Raw genomic sequence first — 16,821 nt, forward strand, 5'->3', positions numbered from 1 at the left:
ATCATTACCGCGGTGTTGGTCGTGAGTCTGATGATCTGTGCTAGAGATGCAGTGTCGACCTGTTCTTAGTAGAGTTTGAGTGAGAGATATATTAATGAATTGTTTTATATATTGGCTTGTCTTATGACATGGCTTAAAATAAAAGTTTATTCTTTTTTTTCTTTGCCAATTTTTTTTTTTATGGCAATTTTTTTAAAAAATTTTTTTTTTTTTTTCCTTTATTTTTTTTTTTTTTTTTTCTTTTCTTTTCTTTTTTTTTTTTTTAGCTGGACGGGATGATTCAAGGACTTGTGTCCTTGACATGATGATCACCATTACCAATAAGCATAGTTCAACTGAGATCTTCGGATTGCTGAACGACAACCTTCTACCATCTTTCACCCCTATCTGATAAATCTCCCGTCTGCGCTGTTCATGCTGTTCTTGTTTCTCGAGAAAGGATTCTTTTCGATGAGTTGCTAATAATTCTCCTCGTCAACAGATGCGAACAAAAAATCGTAAATAAATTGAAGGGCTAGGCTCCCTTCGACTTCAGTCTCCTCGTGCATTGCTGCCCAACCCTGGACTGATTATGCCGCAGCCCAAACCAGTAGGAAGTGGATTCTCTGATCCGACGATGCACGGTCGTAGATAAATGCGCTCTGCTCACCCTTCCAACATCCTGTTTGCTCAATCTGACGGTCGCCTTGAGGTTCTTCACAGGCTGAGCGGCATCAGCAGCAAATGAGCTGCACATGTTGAGGCTGTCTGAGGGGTGAAACTGCCAACTACCCCCTGGTTACTTGCAGTGGAAGATAGCAAATTCACGCAATTATCCTGGTTCCCCGATGCGTAGGAGAATTCGACGTGTTGCCCTCTCATCCAAACGATGAGTTTCTGACATTTTGGCGATGTTCACGAGGGAAAGCGGGGCACCAAGAGAAAAGAGCCAGCCGATACGGCGTAGACTGACTGATCGGCGTGTTCCATCAGCGCCGTTCACTGGCTGTGGGCTGATCAGGGGACGGCATCAGTGACTATTCAGAATGCAGTATTCTCTCCTTCGTAGGCTGATGACCCTGTCGCTTGGTCCGACTGACTCTCTGGGCTGTTTCCTATCACCATTTCATGATTTCTTGCATTCTCTGCGGCGGACTGAGGGAAATCTTGGAAAGCTCCCGCAATCTCTCGCCCTGCACGAGATGAATCGCGGGAGATGCTCTCATCCAATCGACACCAACTTGCGTCATATTTCTGTTCGAGAATGAATCGGCTGGTGATGCAAGTCCACAGCCCATAACATGGCACATGGCCAATAGAAACAGCCATCGCAAGTGGAGCAGGCCTTTTAAACTTCCGCTTCACCGCTACATCTGTCCAGGATGCAATTCCGATTATCCCAAAATTACTCCGAAATCCTAACAATTATTGAGCGAGAAAGACTTGATACATCCACTTTTTGAGACGCAAAGTGTCTCTGCCACGTCAAAAAACTGCAATGATTGGCAGTTGAAAGGGGAATTATTGGCAGATGGCACCACAATCGTCACCACTTGGCGCTGGACCAGCTGCATCCGAAATCACCGCCCTCTCCTTGCAGGATCGAATCATCAGCCTCGATAGTGTCAGTGAGGCAGTTGGCTGCTGCAGGATCCCAGTCCGGCTTCACGCTTGGACGCACTTTTCGTTGCTTTTGCCCACTTTGCTTGCCCCTCTCCTGGTCGCATCTCCTGAGTCCTGAACGGGATGAGGTCTAAAAAGGCCGTTGATCCCCCTTCGAGCCACCTCCTTTTGATCTTCTCTTTCCTGATCTCATCATCCTCATCTTCAGCTTCAGCTTCAGACTTGGCAGCCGGCTTACACTTTGATACCCAAGACTTCTGAGGTATCTCCACATCTCTTCTCTGATTCGCTGTCAAATCGACTCTTAAATCAGCTGCTGGATCATACAATTCTCTCAATCTCGCTTTGAAGTCTTTACTGTTCTTGTTTTCATTCTTCTCTTCGATACCACGCAAGCTTCCAAACCCTGGATCTTGGAAAGAAAACCATTACCCTGGCTTCAAACAACCCAGACTGCCCTTTGGAATACATACCACCACCCGGATAGGATCTGCTTTTACTGTTGTTGCTGTTTTTGTCCATACTCCCAGGCTTTAGTCTGATCAAATCATCGACAGATAACAGGTAGACCCCTCGATTGTTTCCTTGTCATTCCCCTTTTTCTTTCTTTCCCTTTTCTTTTCTTTCTTTGACCTGGCCACTCTGCGACAAATCTGGACCACTTTCACAACTACATGTCTCGCCGACTTTGGCTCCTCGGACTCCTGGACTTGATCTTCCCTGCTGGATTTCACTGTCACATGACAGTCTCTTGAATAATGACTCCCTGGACTGCAAATGTCTCCAGCAGCCGCTGTCAGACTGGACACTCAGGTGTTGCTTAATGTTGCACACTTGCTCATCACTTGCCATGGACTTCGTCGTTTTTCTTTGCCCTGCTCTGGACTCCTCACTTCAATCCTGGAGCGAGACCTGGATTTTAAACTGACCTCGGGGCCTTTATTTGCCTTGGAGAACTACACTGGACTTTGCCTGACCTGTCTTGGATCATTTGAAATAATGCTTCTCATAAACTCCGTTTTTCTCTGGACCTCTGGATCTCTGAATAGTGCCTAAGGAACCACATACTCCGAGAGTCGACTTTTCTTCCGCATGGGGCCATCATATCAACTGATTCCTGGATTTACACCGCTCTCAATTCTTTGTAGTCTTAGCATGAGACTTCCTCGATGACAACACCGACATGAACAGGCCTCTCGCAGGATAGATCCGACGACGTTCAGCATTAGCTAAGCGTTGTTCCCCTGACTTGCAGCTGTCGACCTTACACTCTTCTCAGTGACCATGATCATCACGCCGGAACGACTTTCATCTAACTGGACTCGCCATCGACCTTACCTGGTGCTCTTGATCGACGACCCTTTTACGGCCGACGCCCCAGCAACGTCTGCAAAACGACTAAACTGGTGCTTCAGGACATCGACTGGATCTCGGGATGGACTCTCAATCTCTATTCTATATGCAATGTGTTATACTATAACTTCTGTGAATGAAGGTGGATTACTGACTTCAGTGTCTTTCAGTCTAGTGCTTGTCTTTGATTGCTATCCAGTCATAGCTGGATCTATTAAACACAATGTCTTGCAATATCAAGAACGACCCCGAGCGGGTTTCTCTGTCCCAGTCAGCTTTGCAAAACATGGACCACATCTCTCAAACCAGACAGACCCAAGGATTCTCAAATATGGCCCCCAGAATGTTCCAGGATGATGAACTCTCAAGCCAGGATAACTTCTCTTTGTGCTCCAGTACACATCATGGCCATGGAACCCCTCACGAGCTGAAATGGGCTTTGCATGATGCCGATGCATTTGACCACAGTGCTATCTCGTCGAGTAAACCGGAAACTCCCGAGGTGCAACTGCTTTCTTTCTCTTTGTCTCAGCAGCTTTTGCCTACCACCGTGGGACCAAGCGATGTGATCTACCAGTCAGGATCCGATTTTCAGGATATTGGGGACCATAATGACCTGGATTTCTCGCACGCACATGACTTCAGTCATTATTCTTCCCTTGTGGATTTTGCCGCATATGATAATGATGCCTGTGGCCAGAATGGAACACAGCCTTGCACTCCTGATGATGCTCTTTCCGTTGGACACAGCTCTCAAACTGATGATTGCCACATGGTCACCACCAATGAATGGAACTCCATTCTAGCAGACACCAGAAACTACCACCCCTCGTCTTTGGATCACCTCCCAAGCAACCTTTTCCAGCCAATGCCGGTTTCTCCCCCTTTGACGGAGGCAAGCAATGATGTTTCCGTTACCACTGCTTGCTCCCACTCTGGATACCCAACTTTCATGACCCACGAAGAGGCCATGTTGAAGGATGTCACTGCCACGCCACTTGGAAGTCAGGGAATCAACTTGGGAGATCCTTTGTTCCCTCTCACGCCGCCTCTCAGTGAGCAGGACCCAAACAGGTGAGTACTTCTCCATAAGGTTTGATGTGAGGAGGCGAGTGTTGATTTGTTCTCTTGTGCGTTTTGCAGAACTATCAGGTCTACCAAGAATGCTCGCAGACCTGCCCTGCAGACATCATCACCATCATCCCAGGCCCAGGTCAAGCAGGAACAAGAATTCTTCCCACCCCTCCCTGTGAGGGAACCCTCTCGGCAGCGGTCCAAGGAGAATACGGAGTTGCGGAACCCTCGCGACCACCCATATTATTCTTATCCCACCCACAGTGATGGAAAGTATTACTGCCCCTTCGCCAATGGAGAGAAACCTTGCAATCACCCCCCGACTACGCAGAAATGCGCTTACCAGTGAGTGTGAAACCGCTATTCTGTGCTGAAGTTCAAATTGCTGATGAATCAACCAGCAAATACCTGGATTCCCACCTGAAGCCCTACCGTTGCAAGGTCCCTGCCTGCATGGAGGCTCAGCTACAGTTCTCATCCAATGCCTGTCTGTTCCGCCACGAGCGCGAGGCCCATGGATTCCACGGTCACGGTGACAACCCTCACCTTTGCCTGTTCGAAGGATGCGACAGATCTGTGCCTGGATATGGATTCCCCCGTAGATGGAACCTCTTCGACCACATGCGTCGTGTTCACGACTACGCCTCTTCCGAGAGACCTAGCTCTCCAGAAAACTCCCCCTCTGGCGTTTCAGCTCCCAAAAAGAAGGAGACCAATGGACGCAAGCGGAGGGTCACTGGTACATCTGGTGCGCAGACAATGAAGCGGACGAGATCCACGCACTCTCAGACCAACCCCTTGAAGGCTGTCCAGCAGACCGCAAGCCACAACAGCCAAAGGCTCCAGAATGCCGAGAGAAACTACTTCAACTGCCGCGCGCGCTTGCTTGAGGAACTCAGCAATATCACCCCTCAGGATTCCTCCATGCACGAGAAGGTCAATGCCAGCCTTCAGGAATTGATCACTCTGGGACTGAACTACCGTCACATCGAAGCCAGCCAGACCTCTTCCCTTCCCAACGGACTTCCCGCATGAATGCACACCGGATTTGAATTCTTCCTTTTCTTGACTTCTTCCCCTCAATGGACTCCCCTCTAGTGTCCTGCCGGAGATCGATGGTGTATTTTGACCTCTGACAGTGCCAGAGATCATTTGGAAGGCAACCTGGTTCCATGCATGGAAAGATCACAGACACGCCCCGGAAAGCTTTCCATTCTGGCCATTGGATTTGCTGTTTGTGTCCGAAGGGTTCCTTTCATGCCCAAAGAGTTTTCACAGTGCTCGTCATGCCTCCGTCGGTGTCGGTGCGTCTTGCTTTGAGACTCTTCCTTTGAACAAACTACTGGACCCATATCGGGCCAGTACGATCGCAGTGTCAAAATCGCTTGACGCGCAGCTGTCTCGCCGCAGGCCGAACGGCCAGCTTCTTCGGAAGCCAGAGCGAAGATGACCCAGGTCATCGAGGGAGACACAGGTCCTCCTCCCTTTCTTATTTCCTTCCTGCTTTTCTTGCAGGGCTACTTGGATACTCGCTTTTTTGTATAACAACTTTTGTATACGTGGTGATTGGGGGGTGAACTTTTGCTACCCAGCGCTTTCAACAGCTGGTCTTGACAACATAAAAGATGGGCGGGCTTTTGTGTATATGGAGACAATTTTTTTTTTCGGGGACTTACCTTAGACTTTTTGTTTATAGTTTGTTTGGCTTTGATGTTGAGTCGGGTTTGTCTTTGAGTTCAGTGTGAATAAACTCTTGAAAAGTCAATATAGCTGATTTCTTATTGATAGTATCCTCTTCACTTAGTTAGGAATAAGCAACCGGTTCAAAATGACAAAGGTATTGCGTGGATTTGTCTATCTCTATAGTCCTGATCGTCACTCGTCACAATATCATCTAAGTAAAACTTTTTCGCTGGATAAAAGCCAACAAGCTATGCAATGCGAATAACTACCCAGAATCAACCAGGTCGCGCAGAAACTTCGAAGAGAGAATATTCGTTTTCAAACTCCGCTCTCCCCCGCAAAATCCGCATTCAGAAATCTCACAAACGCATCACCCACCTGGTCAGGCGCCAGCCCGCCCTTGACAGCCGACGCATGGCTCCCCCCAATATACGCCCGATTCAGTCCGATCCACTGCCTCCGCAGACGCTGCAGACGCGGTAAAGAGAGGATACCGCCCGCACCGGCAAGCTCGTCAGTCGTGCCTGACGTGGCCACATGCGCCGGGATGAAGATGGGCGCCGACGCCTCGGGGACGGGGATTGCGATGCCGCGGGCGTCAGGGCTCTGGGCTAGTGCTGCCTCGGCTGAGGGGTTGGCGAGTGTGTAGGAGCGGATTGCGGCGACGATGGCGGAGGTGCATTTCTCCATGGCGTAGAGGGCGGAGGAGTCCGTTGCAGTGGGTTGGACGGTTGCCTGGTGGGGTTTTATCTTTGGGCGTTGGAGCGCGGCGGAGCGTGGGGTGCGTGCTGTGGCGGAGGTGTTGATGCTGGCTGTGTCGGAGAGGAGGGCGCTGGATGCGAGGGCATTTGTGAGCGTTGTGACGGGGGTTTCGGGGTCGGTGGAGGTGGATGGGTGCGGGATGCCGGTTAGGGCGGTCCAGATCTCGGCGATGGGGGGTTCGGGGTCGCTCCAGGGGACGGTGAAGAGGGGTTTGTCCCAGCGGCTGTGGGTGCTGGGTTCTTCGTAGCGGAAGATGAGGTTCTTGAGGAGGTCGGGGGGGTATGGTTCTTCGGTGTCATCGACGGCGGGAGAGGGGCCGTTGGTTTGCGTGGTGCGTTGCGCTTCGACCTGTGGTTCTGCTTCTGCTGTCGATGCTTCCTTTGGTTCGCTATCTTGCGATTCAGACTTCTCCTGTTGCGCGTCCCGACGACGTATCCTGGCTTCATTGTTCGCGATGCATTGATCGACAGGGGTCCCGACGTGCACCTTCAACATTCCACATCAGCTTCCGCCGGAACATCTGAGCCAGATATAAACTTACGACACATGAGGTCGTCCCCAACGCCTTCGCCTCACACCAAAGCTGATACCTATAGCCCTTGATGTAATTCATCCCATCGAGGATCACGAAACTGTCTCGGCCCAAGGCGCGCTTTGCCCGCGCATATGCCACCCCGCGCGCCTCCTTTTCAGTCCTTGCATGGTCGTATACGGTCCTCGGATGCGAGGGATCATGCGTCGGGACGATGTGTATCTTGTAGCGAGGTCTCGAGGCGGGGATAGCGCCGGATTTGAAGAGTTCGTCTTGTGTCGCCTCGAGGAGCGAGGCGAGCTGTTGGGCGCGGTACGAGAGACCGGAGCAGGGATAGCCTGAGAGGACGATAAGCTGGTCATTCCATTAGTATTAGCTTCAATCAACAGGGATATTGAAATGCTAGAGTAATAGGACTTACCGGCATTGTAACAACGGTGGTTGAGGGATGTGAGCGCTGTGCTTGGCGGAGACTTTTTCTTTGCGGGGCTGGCGGGCGGCATGTGACTTGGGAATCTGATGACAGGATTGATATTTGGAGATGTTACAGAGTAGACCTGAAAGATTTTTACTGAAGAAAAGGTATACGGTTACTTGAGAGCACACGAGCATTCTGGACTCTATTGATATTAATTTAAGTGCAGATAATATTGCTTGCATGTCACCAGGCCAATCATTCTACGGGTATGGGTTCGTCAAGGTCATTAATCGCCGAGGTATATACTACGTAGTCTTCACAACCATTGTCAATTCAATTGATCCGGAGCCCATCGAATCTCGTACCCAAACACCGTCCTCCGAAGTAATTCGTCCTGCAGCCTTGTCAGCAAATACATTATAAGAGAGAAAGTCAAAACCTACACCAGGGTCGTTCACAAACAAGACCTTATCCATGACCTTTTCAAAAATCTTGGTGACCTGAAACCCGCTCTGCTCTGCCAGTGGAAAGAAAGTCTGGGTCCTGGAAAGGAGCCAGGGCTGGTAAGGTGTAAAGACCACCAGCGCGACGGAGTCGCTGGATTTCTTCAGGGTCTGCTGCATGACCTTGATCAGATTGGGATGCTCGCGATAACTGTACACCACGTCGGCCATGATCAGAAGGTCGAATCTATTCGAGCCCTCGGGGAGATACGCCATCAGCGGTTCGACCGGATCACCCCATTTGTATCCATCAACGTGAAGGGATGACGATCTCGGAATGATAGGCGCCGCCAGCGAGGCGTTGTATCGCATGTTCTCGACCAGGTCCGGGTCAGGGTAATCGGTCATGACGACGGTACGTGCTCCTTTGACTGCGCTGACGATGCTCGGGACACCTGCCGCAGCTCCAATCTCCAAGACATCTTTCCCATCGACCAGGGCGCTAGCTTTCTCTTCTATGTAAGCGGCGCTCGTCCGGCCGGCGTTCCACAGCAGATCTCCCTCCAAAGACGGTCAGTCGGCGAAAGCAGAGGGTTGAGGCATTGACAATTGCAAGGGAGAGTACTTGGGAGGTTCAGCGTGTTCGTACGTAGAGAGGATGACTGCCGACAAGGCGCACGCGCACCGTCTGGCCGTTGAGCATCTGGTGCTCTGCGAAGGTGGGCTCTTTCTCAGGAGGGTAGAACCCTTCGGGGTCCTTAAAGGTGTCCCCGAACCCGACAAAATCTTCTTCATTTGCCATTGTGTGGAATTGAAATTTCGACTAAACTGGAGAAACAAAGCAATTGCAAGAGAAACATCACATGGCGCAGTCCAATCGCAACAACTCTGCTATCAGTGATAAATTCTCTATCGGGGATGGTGGGGTATTTCCCCTAAATGGACTAGTGCAGGCCTGATTCTCGCTGTTATCACATGACATCACGTGAGTTGGTTGCACAAAGCTGCCGAGGCTTCACCTGCATACAATACCATACAGCAATTTCGCAGGGGTACCTGCATTCAACACGGGCACCCCGCATAAAGATACGTGGAGATACGTATCGGAGAGAAATCGGGTAATTCTCGGTTGTCTTTCCAAAGATTCTGGAAAGAAATCATCCTCTTCATTGATGCGGATGATCATTGAGTGGGTGATGATAGTCGCTGTCGATCCTGCGCATAGTTTAGTCCTTCTTGATCAAGCGTAGACTGCATCTACCAAGTCTGCGACTCTATTAGAGTTCATAAGAAGACGCACTCTCCTCGTCTGGGCTGGCATCTCTGGGCAACTTTCATACCAGCGTCATCACCGGTTCAAATACTTTTTCCCTCACTTCCCTATCGGACGTCATTCCGCGGTATTTCTGGGCAAAGCCCCCACGTGTATCGACATTGACCGGCCGATACCTTAGTTATCTTCTTTCCTCTGCCTTGCTTCCTCTTCTTTCACTTCCATCGTCACTTCCACCGTCACTCCACCATCACGCCATTTGTCAGTGCTTCTGCGACTTCAAACTGAGACACCATTGCTGCACTAGTCAGTCCACCGCAATCAGCCCATACCGTCTCAAGTCCAACGCTGCACCCCGCTCCTCCGGACCTTATCTCATCCTTCGCCAGCGATATCGACGATTCATCTCGAATAATCTTGAATTCACACCTTTTGAGGACCACCATCATGGACAACTCTGCCCGCACTCTGCACTCCATAACCCACACCAACACCCAAGGCTCCAACTACTCCATACCATCCTCGTCAGTCACACTAGGCTATACACCCTCAGCGATGACAGCCCAACCGCAGAACATTCTACTTCCAAGTACAAACCAGACGCAATTCCGAGCGAGCGAGCAACAACAACAACAGCAAAAACAGAACCAGACCACTTCTTCCACCGAGTCTGCGAACCCGGCGCCCCCGCCCCCAGCGGCAGAAATCTACCCCCACCAGATCACCGGCTCGGGGGGTCCGTTAGCGACGGCCCCTTTTCTACAAGACTTTAGTCTCGTCGCGGAAGCAGCCAAACGGGCGCAGATGTCTGTCGTGCTGCGGGATTTGGAGAGTGTTACTCTATAGAGGTGTCGGTGCGGTCATCACTGTCGCAGCTATGGGTGTGTTAGGCAGACGGTGGTCCAGGACATCGGGCGTGCAGGATAGGGATTTCCAAGTTTAGTCGGATCTTTTATTGGAGTTTACATCGAGGACGGCGGGCTGGGCTGGGTTGGCGTTAGACTTCACACAGATATACCATTCACTTTTGACACTACATGGATTTAGAAACTCGTTATCTTGGGCATACAAGGTCCTTCATCTCAACTTCTGGTTCGAACTAGCGACGGATCCTGTGGAGGATCAGCTGGAGTAACGCCTTCGGCTAAATCCACGGGCATTCAGCCAATGTAATCCGGCAGGCTATACTCCGTAGTGTACTTCAAACTCGAAATGATAACAGTTTCCAAGGCATAGATACTCCGTTATCACTAGGTACTCAATTCCACCAACGAAAAAGAAACCAAGACCACGTGGCTGACCAGTCTGCTACGGCGTACTCCGACAAGAGAAGAATCAACGAAGAGAATCGAAGCGATTGGTGAGCTTTCGCTCTCCAGCTTACTTTGAGGCTTGACTAGAGCAGCCGAGCAGCAGCGCTTATCCATATCGACTAATCACTAGTCACTAGGGTCAATCGAACCCTGCGTATCAATTGGTGATTGGTGCGGTTATCGAACTGGTTAAAAAATAATCACATGCTTTAATATACTATCTACGTAGTACCTAGGGACTAGGGAGAGACCAAGGTGATTAAACTCGAGGATATAGCTATACCCTTACCGCTAAGTTATGTACATATATTTGATTTTGATGACAGGAAGGAAAGAGAAAATGCAGCGCCAAAGACAGTCTATTATTGTTGGATCCAACACCAAACGCCCAGCTGATGCAAATAACGATGAATAAACGCGTCGATCGAAGGGACTTTTACCGAAAGGGTTAGATGTTGCGAGAAGAGAGGCTGAGAAGATCCATCGCGATGGAGGATACGGTCGCACCGGGCAGTATATGGATGAGACCGATGGGATATGGCTTGAAAGCCGAGTTGCTCAGATATCCGTCGACGACCCGATCAAGTTCGGCTGAGAGATGCTCGCGAGCTGCGCCGGCGAAGCCCTCTTCCTCCTCGACCCGAACCGGAAATTCGACAGTCTCCGACTCAGCCGGCTTGTGGGCGGGGTCCAGTGATCGAAGGAGAGGATGGAGAGGGGTCTCGAGCGCGGCGGGCCGGACGCCGTGATGGGACGCTGATCTTGATGGAGTGCTGCGTCTGCGTCTGCGCCCGACGGACCGGCGGCAGCGTCAAACATCAGCATCGACTGGCGTCTGCTCCGGATTTTACTGGCCACGTTGTTTGGGTCTAGCTGCAGGGAGACGTCCTCCTTGATGTCGTCGAGGGCGTGCGAGAAGCGGCGGAGGAGGCGCGGTTTCTCGTAGATGGAGGGCTCGCGCTGCTCGAGGCCGTACATCTGCAGCGGGGTGGAGTCGGGCGAGTCCGCTCTCAAGGGGGTGGAATAGTAGCGGTGGATTTTGGGGATGTCTCTTCGAGTTCGGCGACATTGGGGGACGGGGAATGAGAAGACGGGGTTGTTGATGGTGAGGTTGTGGCCGGAGAGTGAGACGGGGCTGTCGGGATACGAGTCCCGGGAAGAATCTGTTACGGAGGATGTTGACATTTTGCCTTTGCTGGATGCCGCTGGAAGTAGATACAGGCGGTGATGATGATGCTTATTATCGATGGCCCTTGGGTGTAGGACCGAAGATTGTGGATGAAGAGACTGCTCAGGAGACACCAACAAGGCTTTCCTTGTCAGTTGTAGCTTTCACTTGTCCGTTGCCTGGGACGGACGGGGATGAACGAGCAGTAAATAACTGGCCATGGGTCTCAGAGAGAAGAGAAGCTAATTGGAAAGAGTGGAACTATGGATGGAGTCAGTCTCTACGGTCCGTCTATGTCCGATTTCATACTTGTTTTTGTTTTCACGAGTGCATACTCTCTTCAAGCAACATTGCCCGAGTTCGCACAGTGGTCGTACACGTAGTCCAGCCATTCCTTCCTGCCTCCAAGTCTTCTTTTCGATTCTTCTCCTCACAGCATACGTAGACTCAAAACAGCGTATGGACTACCAAACACTTCGCATGCTGGGTTTAAACACCTGAAACACCAACCGAGCCGTTTCCCGATGGGAACAGAGCCGATTGGAGTGGCTGGCTCCGACTACGTTCATGCACCAGATGACGCGGCGGTTGACGCTGACGCTGCCAGAAATATCTCGAGCAGCCATTGGACTTCATCCGCGAGCTGCTAGGTAGTTATATGCCTTATGTTCGATCTTCCATGTCTTTGGATCTTTTGATTCTCAACCCACGTCTTGTGCACATTTACGTATCTGCAATCCTGCATCCCTGGTCCATAGCCATGGCTACGGGCTGTTCCACCGGTACCTGCGGAGACTAAGGTATTTTGTCCACTCCATCGTCGAATCAAGGGATGGGATAATACCACGATGACAGTGCTGCTCCGCCACAATATCCGTGCCAAATAGGACAGGTATTACAGGTACATACGGAGTACTCGATATGGAGCAGGAGCACAGATCTGAAAACGAAAACTCAATGTTTGCAACTGCATATGAAGTCAATGCCAAGTCCAACCGTAAAAATAGAGCTCAGCCACCTTGCAGGTGAAACAAGGCGTTAGCCACTCCGCCTTCGCTGCCAGCCCACACCATCAGTTTCTACTTTCTGCTAAATGGCAGTCGATAGGATCTAATATTCAACCTGAAATAAATATCTCCGGGAGGTTGGCAGTGTGCAAATAATACCATGGCTGTGGTCGATTGTTTCATTCACACTGTCCAACGTCAATTCAGCATCACTGGCAAGCGACTCAGGAGCCAAATTCAACTCCTTGTTTTGGCTTCGTATAGCTGAGTCTCTGGCCGTCAATCAAATAGTTGTAGTCCTGGGCTATCTAGAGCTCAGCCTCGCCGTCAGCTTGGAGCATGGCGTGGAGTGCAGAACAGGGACGGCGGAGGCCTAAAAAGGTAGATGGAAAGAAAGAAAGCACAATAAGGGGCAAATCCCACATAGAGTACATGATAAACGATGGTGAAGTGTATGGCAGATAAAGCTTTGAAACAAGCCCGGATTGGCCTGTTTGATTGTCATGAGAGCCATGTATCACAATGGGTGACCACTGCTGCCTCGTATTGTTGATATAAAGACGCAGGCCTTTGTGACAGCATTGACTACTCATGTCCCTTCTCATAATCTTGCTCATTTCAGGACTTTGCTAGTGCTCAGAGCAAGCGACTCCAGTCTACGGCGACAGGGCTGTATATCTAACGAGTTTATGCTCCATATGTTGGGTATCTAAAGAAACTGTTGCCGGCCCTTCAAATGCACGCATGACCCCATGCACCTTGATGTAGATGGAGGCCCTAGTTGAGGTCCGACAGCCGGTCTTGAACGCTGGACGCATACAATGAAGTCGACGGAACCTGGTCTGCTATCAAAAGTCACAGTCATATCATGCATTAATCATAATTTCATATACGCCGAGTATCATTCACATCACAAAAAGCAGGTTCACATCTGTCACCATGTTAGCTCATGAAACCACGCTGTACAGGTTGACTCACCCAGTGGATGGCTACAACTCAGCTGCGGCTTCTGCGTGTATTTCCCCTCGAGCTCTGCTCGAATCGAGTTCAGTAGCTGCAGATAGCTCTGATTCGGACACTGTTTCAAGGACTTGATGAAGGCCCAGCTCAAGGCACCACGGGCTTCTCCGTCCTGGAATGTGTCCGCTCTAGAAAAAGACCGTCAGCTCGGCAAAGACACGAGGCCAGTAAATAAACGACATCAACAGCACTCACGATGTCTGTGTATCCTTGGAACCAGAGAACATGACCACATCTGCCGGAGACGTCTTGGTCATCACCGTCCGCTGACGTGCCGAGTCGCCTTTTGCGGCCTTTTTGAGGAACCCAATGGCCGTCATGGCGACTCCGCTCAGATCCCCTCTTCCATACGAGCTAATGGCGTTGAACAGGTCCTGTGCTGCTTCTTTGGCAAGGTTTGGTTCTTTCAAGATGCCCTGCAGGGGTCAGCATGGTGCTCGTTGAGCTTCCAGAGGGTCTAACCTGAGTTGAATAGACATACGGCAAATCCAGAGCCGTCCCCGAATGACAGGAGTCGAATATCGCCGTCAACCGAACGCCCGGACGCAACGGACGGACCCTACATCGGTAAGTATTGAGCTATAGACCAGAAGAAAGAAACTAACATTATGCTGTGCATGTCATCATCCACAATGTCGCCCGCAACCCGATAGTCGACGGGGTAGATGACGTCGTCATAACCTTGATTCTGTCAGCTTCTCCCCCAAACTTAAGCAGTATTCGACTCACCGTCCTCTTCGTCCCCATCAAGATCAGGAGTTCGCCCGCCATGGCCTGTGCCCTTCAGTTATTGCCTCACAGATGGCAAACACAGAGCCACCCACCTGAAAAATGAATGAAAAGCGAGTCGTTCGGCTGCGCATCTTTGACCAGCCACTGCATTGCACGCAGTATATTCGTCTTGGTAGGAATGCTCATGGGATTCTTCTGGTCATCAGTGAGAATAACCATGTCCTCACGCCGATACCCATATCGCTCATGGAGAAAAGTTGACATGTTAGTGACATCGTTGATGCATCCGCGAAGCTGATTCGGCTGTCCGATATAGTTGATTCCGATCAGTAGGGCCCTGCGTCGCCCTGTGCAAGCCGAGTACTGGAAGCGGTAATGTGAAGGTGCTCCATGACCGAATTGCTGCGCCTCGCGCGGCGGGCGTGGAGGGAGACTCGGCGAACTCCATGACTGAGAGTGTCCTGCATCGGGTCAGCTGTGTGCGTTCGTTCTGGTTTGACAGTCAGGGAAAATGAAAACTCACCATGCTGAGGATGCTGGTACGGGGATGGCGAGTGAGGAGGCGGCGTGGGGTAGGGCGATGGGTAACTGCGATGGACAGGAGGAGGAAATGTGTGCGCTGGAGGAGGGCCTTGAGGCGGGTACGGCGGGTACCTGAATACCGTCAATTATGAATGCATCGATACATATGGTGCCGCGAAAGGTAACCCTACTGGTAAGGCTGGGGAGGAGGCCACTGCTGCTGCGGAGGAGGGTAGCCACCAGACCAACCCGGGGGGGGAGGTGCCGAGTGACGGTGGTACATCAATTGATTAATCTACTGTTGAGAGAACTCGCTGAGTGCCGACCGCAACCGATGCAAACGAAATGGTTGAGGCTAGCAATCGACTGAATTGAGGACGATTGATTAGTGAACTAGAATAGTCTTAGTGGGTGAGCCGAGGAGCTGAATCAACACGCAAAACGCCGGAGTGCACCACAACCCAGATCCTGAAAACGGATTTTAAGAATAAGAGAAGTTGAAGTTTGGATAAGAATCAACAAGCAGCCTAGACAAATCATGATACTTAAACCTGTTCGATTGAACAAGGGCCCCAGGCACTAAGGCCGACAAGGCTGGCTGATGGATGCAGTGCCCGGCATTAGTGGAGAAGAGTGCGCACAGTCAATCTCTGCCATTTGCCCACGGAACTTGACGTAGCGGGTCATGACACGAGGCACTGCGCATAGGGTAGAGAAGCGGTATGCACTGTCTGCCGTTTTGATCCCTTGAAGAGATGAACTTCCAAAATACCGTCAGTTCCTCTTTCTCATACACCTGTATCTACGTGGGATGTTGCGAGCTTGTGTTGTCTTGAATGATCATGAACACCACTACACCACCCCTATCTACAAAGTTATACTCAAAACATCAGAGCCTGAGTGGACCACGAGGCCTAGGACACTTTCAACTCGGGCGTGACTTGCTCCACTCCGCCATTCTTGGTACCTTCCTGACCTGTAAAGATCGGTGGAGATCAATCATGGATTGAAGTCGTCAAGTGTCATCATCTAATATCTAGTCTGGTTCAATGCCACTCTGGAATCCTTTACTGCTGGCTCACATGTTTATATTTTCAACTTACTCATAGCTTATATTTGATCAGATTCATCCGCTCAGATTGAATGAACGCTCTCCTCGACTGCGAGAGACTGTCTGACCGGTACCATCCATTCCGGGCAATTTCCCGGAATACTCGGTTCATTTAGGCATCTACATTTCTCCAGCCTTGGCTTCTAGACGATACTAATAACAAGGACGATTACGACAGATGATGATCCGTTTCTTATACAGTGAATGCTGATTTGCTGGAATCTGACTCAGGCCTAAGAATGACTCTTGGTTCCCCGCAGAGAGGGCTGATTGACTCGTAGGGCTGAAAGAAAGTCGGCAGGAGATCGGGATATCGGATCTGCCCGTTGAAAATCTATGGGCGACGATAAAGGCTATTATCAATCTATCGTGTAAGCTCCATCTAGAGCTGGAGCATGCACCTGATACGAAAGAAACAATATACCAGCTTATAGAGGCTGTACCACCCTTTGGCGCTGTATCCAGTTCAGGGACCCAATGGTCCCTAGGGGGTATTTATGGACGGCGTCTGAATACTCCCTCGAACTTTGAGGATGAAAGTGATTTCCTCGATGCTGAGATGGAACCTGCCTGCGGATCCTTGTTTATGCCGTTGTGTAAGGTCATTGTTTGGCCAAGATTGAGTCTCCATTTCTCTTTTGGAACGCCAGATATCACATCACTTTGAGCAGGTTCGAAGTTCAACCATTCCTAAGACCTTATGTTACGGAAGCGTCACAATGAGCGGCTTTGAGGTTAATTGCACGTCGTTTCAGACATTGGGCCTCGATGATCTCCTTCCGGCTCGAGACCTGGCATGTAACAGCCT

At 50.5% G+C, this 16,821-nt stretch overlaps 6 protein-coding genes across 6 annotated transcripts; 2 read left to right on the forward strand and 4 right to left on the reverse strand.

Annotated features, from left to right (window-relative positions):
• Positions 1 to 3,178: 3,178 nt before the first annotated feature.
• Positions 3,179 to 5,064, forward strand: CDV56_100672 (putative C2H2 finger domain protein; the record flags this gene model as incomplete). The annotated part of the gene is made up of 3 exons (XM_026754291.1): positions 3,179 to 4,029; positions 4,108 to 4,374; positions 4,431 to 5,064. The coding sequence occupies 3 exons, from the start codon at positions 3,179 to 3,181 to the stop codon at positions 5,062 to 5,064; spliced, it is 1,752 nt and encodes a 583-aa protein (XP_026610805.1).
• Positions 5,065 to 6,030: 966 nt separating this feature from the next.
• CDV56_101115 (putative RNA polymerase II Elongator complex associated protein Kti12) lies at positions 6,031 to 7,433 on the reverse strand (the record flags this gene model as incomplete). Its single annotated transcript, XM_026754734.1, has 3 exons — positions 6,031 to 6,960; positions 7,016 to 7,360; positions 7,428 to 7,433. The coding sequence occupies 3 exons, from the start codon at positions 7,431 to 7,433 to the stop codon at positions 6,031 to 6,033; spliced, it is 1,281 nt and encodes a 426-aa protein (XP_026610806.1).
• A 319-nt stretch (positions 7,434 to 7,752) lies between these two features.
• On the reverse strand, positions 7,753 to 8,669 carry efm7 (putative nicotinamide N-methyltransferase Nnt1; the record flags this gene model as incomplete). The annotated part of the gene is made up of 3 exons (XM_026755002.1): positions 7,753 to 7,818; positions 7,868 to 8,428; positions 8,517 to 8,669. The coding sequence occupies 3 exons, from the start codon at positions 8,667 to 8,669 to the stop codon at positions 7,753 to 7,755; spliced, it is 780 nt and encodes a 259-aa protein (XP_026610807.1).
• Positions 8,670 to 9,587: 918 nt separating this feature from the next.
• On the forward strand, positions 9,588 to 9,986 carry CDV56_101655 (uncharacterized protein; the record flags this gene model as incomplete). The annotated part of the gene is made up of 1 exon (XM_026755274.1): positions 9,588 to 9,986. The coding sequence occupies one exon, from the start codon at positions 9,588 to 9,590 to the stop codon at positions 9,984 to 9,986; it is 399 nt and encodes a 132-aa protein (XP_026610808.1).
• Positions 9,987 to 10,901: 915 nt separating this feature from the next.
• Positions 10,902 to 11,638, reverse strand: CDV56_101821 (uncharacterized protein; the record flags this gene model as incomplete). Its single annotated transcript, XM_026755440.1, has 2 exons — positions 10,902 to 11,209; positions 11,254 to 11,638. The coding sequence occupies 2 exons, from the start codon at positions 11,636 to 11,638 to the stop codon at positions 10,902 to 10,904; spliced, it is 693 nt and encodes a 230-aa protein (XP_026610809.1).
• A 1,895-nt stretch (positions 11,639 to 13,533) lies between these two features.
• Positions 13,534 to 15,185, reverse strand: CDV56_102194 (caspase family protein; the record flags this gene model as incomplete). The annotated part of the gene is made up of 9 exons (XM_026755813.1): positions 13,534 to 13,559; positions 13,607 to 13,776; positions 13,844 to 14,064; positions 14,111 to 14,207; positions 14,254 to 14,329; positions 14,378 to 14,422; positions 14,473 to 14,841; positions 14,904 to 15,034; positions 15,094 to 15,185. The coding sequence occupies 9 exons, from the start codon at positions 15,183 to 15,185 to the stop codon at positions 13,534 to 13,536; spliced, it is 1,227 nt and encodes a 408-aa protein (XP_026610810.1).
• Positions 15,186 to 16,821: the final 1,636 nt, after the last annotated feature.

This window comes from Aspergillus thermomutatus (genome assembly GCF_002237265.1).
Source record: "Aspergillus thermomutatus strain HMR AF 39 chromosome Unknown NODE_276, whole genome shotgun sequence".
In the NCBI taxonomy this organism is placed as follows: domain Eukaryota; kingdom Fungi; phylum Ascomycota; class Eurotiomycetes; order Eurotiales; family Aspergillaceae; genus Aspergillus; species Aspergillus thermomutatus.